The sequence below is a fragment of the Corvus brachyrhynchos genome, unplaced genomic scaffold, assembly GCF_000691975.1.
Source record: "Corvus brachyrhynchos isolate BGI_N302 unplaced genomic scaffold, ASM69197v1 scaffold466, whole genome shotgun sequence".
Lineage (NCBI taxonomy): Eukaryota > Metazoa > Chordata > Aves > Passeriformes > Corvidae > Corvus > Corvus brachyrhynchos.
In genome coordinates, this window is record NW_008238635.1 from 2,390,909 (window position 1) to 2,393,152 (window position 2,244).

General features: G+C 65.3%; 1 protein-coding gene across 1 annotated transcript in view; it reads left to right on the plus strand.

Annotated features, from left to right (window-relative positions):
* The first annotated feature begins 13 nt into the window (after positions 1 to 13).
* The window catches only part of KIAA1614 (KIAA1614 ortholog), a 4,094-nt gene continuing 1,863 nt past the window's right edge, over positions 14 to 2,244 (plus strand). Inside the window, exons 1-5 of the mRNA XM_017737403.1 lie at positions 14 to 129; positions 783 to 987; positions 1,369 to 1,481; positions 1,624 to 1,808; positions 2,111 to 2,241. Of these exons, the coding sequence (XP_017592892.1) occupies positions 904 to 987; positions 1,369 to 1,481; positions 1,624 to 1,808; positions 2,111 to 2,241 (513 nt within the window). The 5' untranslated portion in view covers positions 14 to 129; positions 783 to 903. The remainder of the gene's footprint in view (positions 130 to 782; positions 988 to 1,368; positions 1,482 to 1,623; positions 1,809 to 2,110; positions 2,242 to 2,244) is intronic.

The following is a 2,244-nucleotide window of genomic DNA, read 5'->3' on the forward strand; positions in this document are numbered from 1 at the left end:
CCGCCCCCCCCCCCCCGCGGCCAGCCCCGTCCCCCCCGTGCCCCCGGAGGCTGCTCGCCCCGCCGGGGAAGCTGCCGGGACGCCGGGAGCGCAGCAGCAGCCGCACCCGGCCGGGAGCGCGGCGCACGGGTGAGTGAGCACGAGGGGCCGCGGCATCCCAAACCGTGGAGCCCTGAGCATCCCTCCTGGGCACTGCAGGATGCTCCTGGGTCGAGCTCCCTGGCTCCAAAAACCTCCCAGAAACCACAAAATGGGTTACAATGCGCCCGTATGTTGCTGTGGGTTTGGCGGAGCTGCGTTTCCCCGCATCTGGTTCTGCCAGGGGTGTTGCAGCAAATGTGACAGAGGTGTTCTGCTGGTGTCGGGTTCTCCCCTTCGGGGGAAAATCAGCTGTCCTGGGGCTTTCCAAGTGCGATCCTGCCGGCCCTGTGCCTGGCACTGTGTGTCTCAGCCCGGCAGGAGAGTTGTGAGGTAGTGCTGGGTCCTTTGAGCCCATTCCCAGGATGTGATCCCTTGGGGCAAAGCAGGGGAGTTTTGAGAGGCGTTACACCCGTGAAATAATGGGGCAAACGGGGAGGGAGCCCTTCGGGTCGCTTTGGGTAGTGACAAACTTGTGTGTGCTGGGTCCCTGCTGCGGGGAGGCGGCTGCCCCTGATCTCACCGTGCTGCAGCTCTCAGGGCTGCCAAGGCGAGGGCAGGATGCACCCGCAGCTCAGCGGCTGCTGCCGGTCCCGCTGCTGCCCCAGACGCGTGGTGAGTGACCACCATCCCTCTCCACCCAGGGAGCCGGGGCGGCCAGTGAGCCGTAAGGGCAGCAGCGCTTCAGCGTCAGGGCTGAAAAAGCTCCTGTGCAGCCTGAGCCAGAGCACCAAGCAGCGCCTGGGCCGCTTCCGCTGCTACAGCATGGAGCAGCTCCCGGCCCCCGGCGGCTCCCCGCTGGGCGGGCCTGGTGTCAAGAAGTCCCCGTCCCTGCAGTCCCTGCAGCTGGTGAGCTCAGACATCGCCCCATGCGGGGGTGCCCACAGGGAGGGAGATGGGGGTGGCACTAGAGAAGGGATGCTGGGCTGGGATGAAGTATTCCTGAATATGGATTTATGGCTCGGGCGGTCCTGGAGGGGCATGGGAGCATGTGCCACCCCAAACCTGCTGGGTTTGAAAAGCCCAGAGCCAAGTGGGAAGTGGAAGGGGGAAGGAGGGAGAGAGGGGGGTAGTGGAAGAGCAGACATGCTTGTTCCTCCTCAGCAGTGAGTTGGGGAGTTCTTCAGAGGGGTGGGATGCCCAAATTTCCTCCTCTCCCTTGGCACATCAGTGGGTGAAGCACTGTGGTGCTGCAGTTTGTCCCCATCTCAGCCAGGTGCTTTTCCCCAGGTGTCACCCTTCTGCCAGCCCCAAAAAGCCGCCTCTATCCAGAGCCTGCACTCCCAACTGGGCAAGGCACCCCGTGCCAGTGCCTACCTCCTGCCCCAGACCACGGCTGACAGGTAGGATGGGGCCCGGCACGCTCCTGCTGTGCCCGGGAAGGCTGTTTTGGGGTGTTGTGGTTGCTTGGTGTAGCCAGGGGCTGCATCACCTGGTCTCCAGCAGCTTCCCATCCCCACTCACCCATGTTCCCTCTCCCTACAGGAAGGGGGGCTCAGGGCCGCAGCGCTCGCTGAGTGTGGAGGACATCGGGGCGCCCGTCCAGCTGCGCGCAGTGGGGCGCGTGGTCGAGGTCTTTCCTGATGGCACCAGCCAGCTGGAGCTGCAGCGACCCCCCCATGGCGCCTTTGGGTTCTCCGTCACCTCCGGGCACGGCCGGCCCGACACAGGTACTGTGGGATCATCCCAAAGCTTTGGTGCAGCACAGTCCCTCCACAGTGGCTCTTGTCCCACCCCAGGAGCGAGCTTGGGCATGGGTGGGTGGGGTTGCTCCATGGCTGCTGAGCCCCAGAGGTGATGGCAGGTGGGGGGATGCTGTCACACGTGGCTTTGGCCACAGTCCTGCGTGTCCATCAGCACCTGGCTTGAGACACGCAGCCCATGCTCAAGGCTGTTTCTCACAGGTTTCTGTGCAGTCCCTGGGCACCCCAGGGGCAGGAAGGGCCCTCAGCCATCCCTGTTCCCTCCGCAGGTGTCTATGTGCAGGAGATGGCGGATGCCGGCACAGCCAAGCTCTACGCGGGGCTCCTGGGCGTGGGGGACGAGATCCTGCAGGTCAACGGCGCGGCCGTCTCAGGGCTGGGGCCGGGCCCCCTCCGCGAGGCG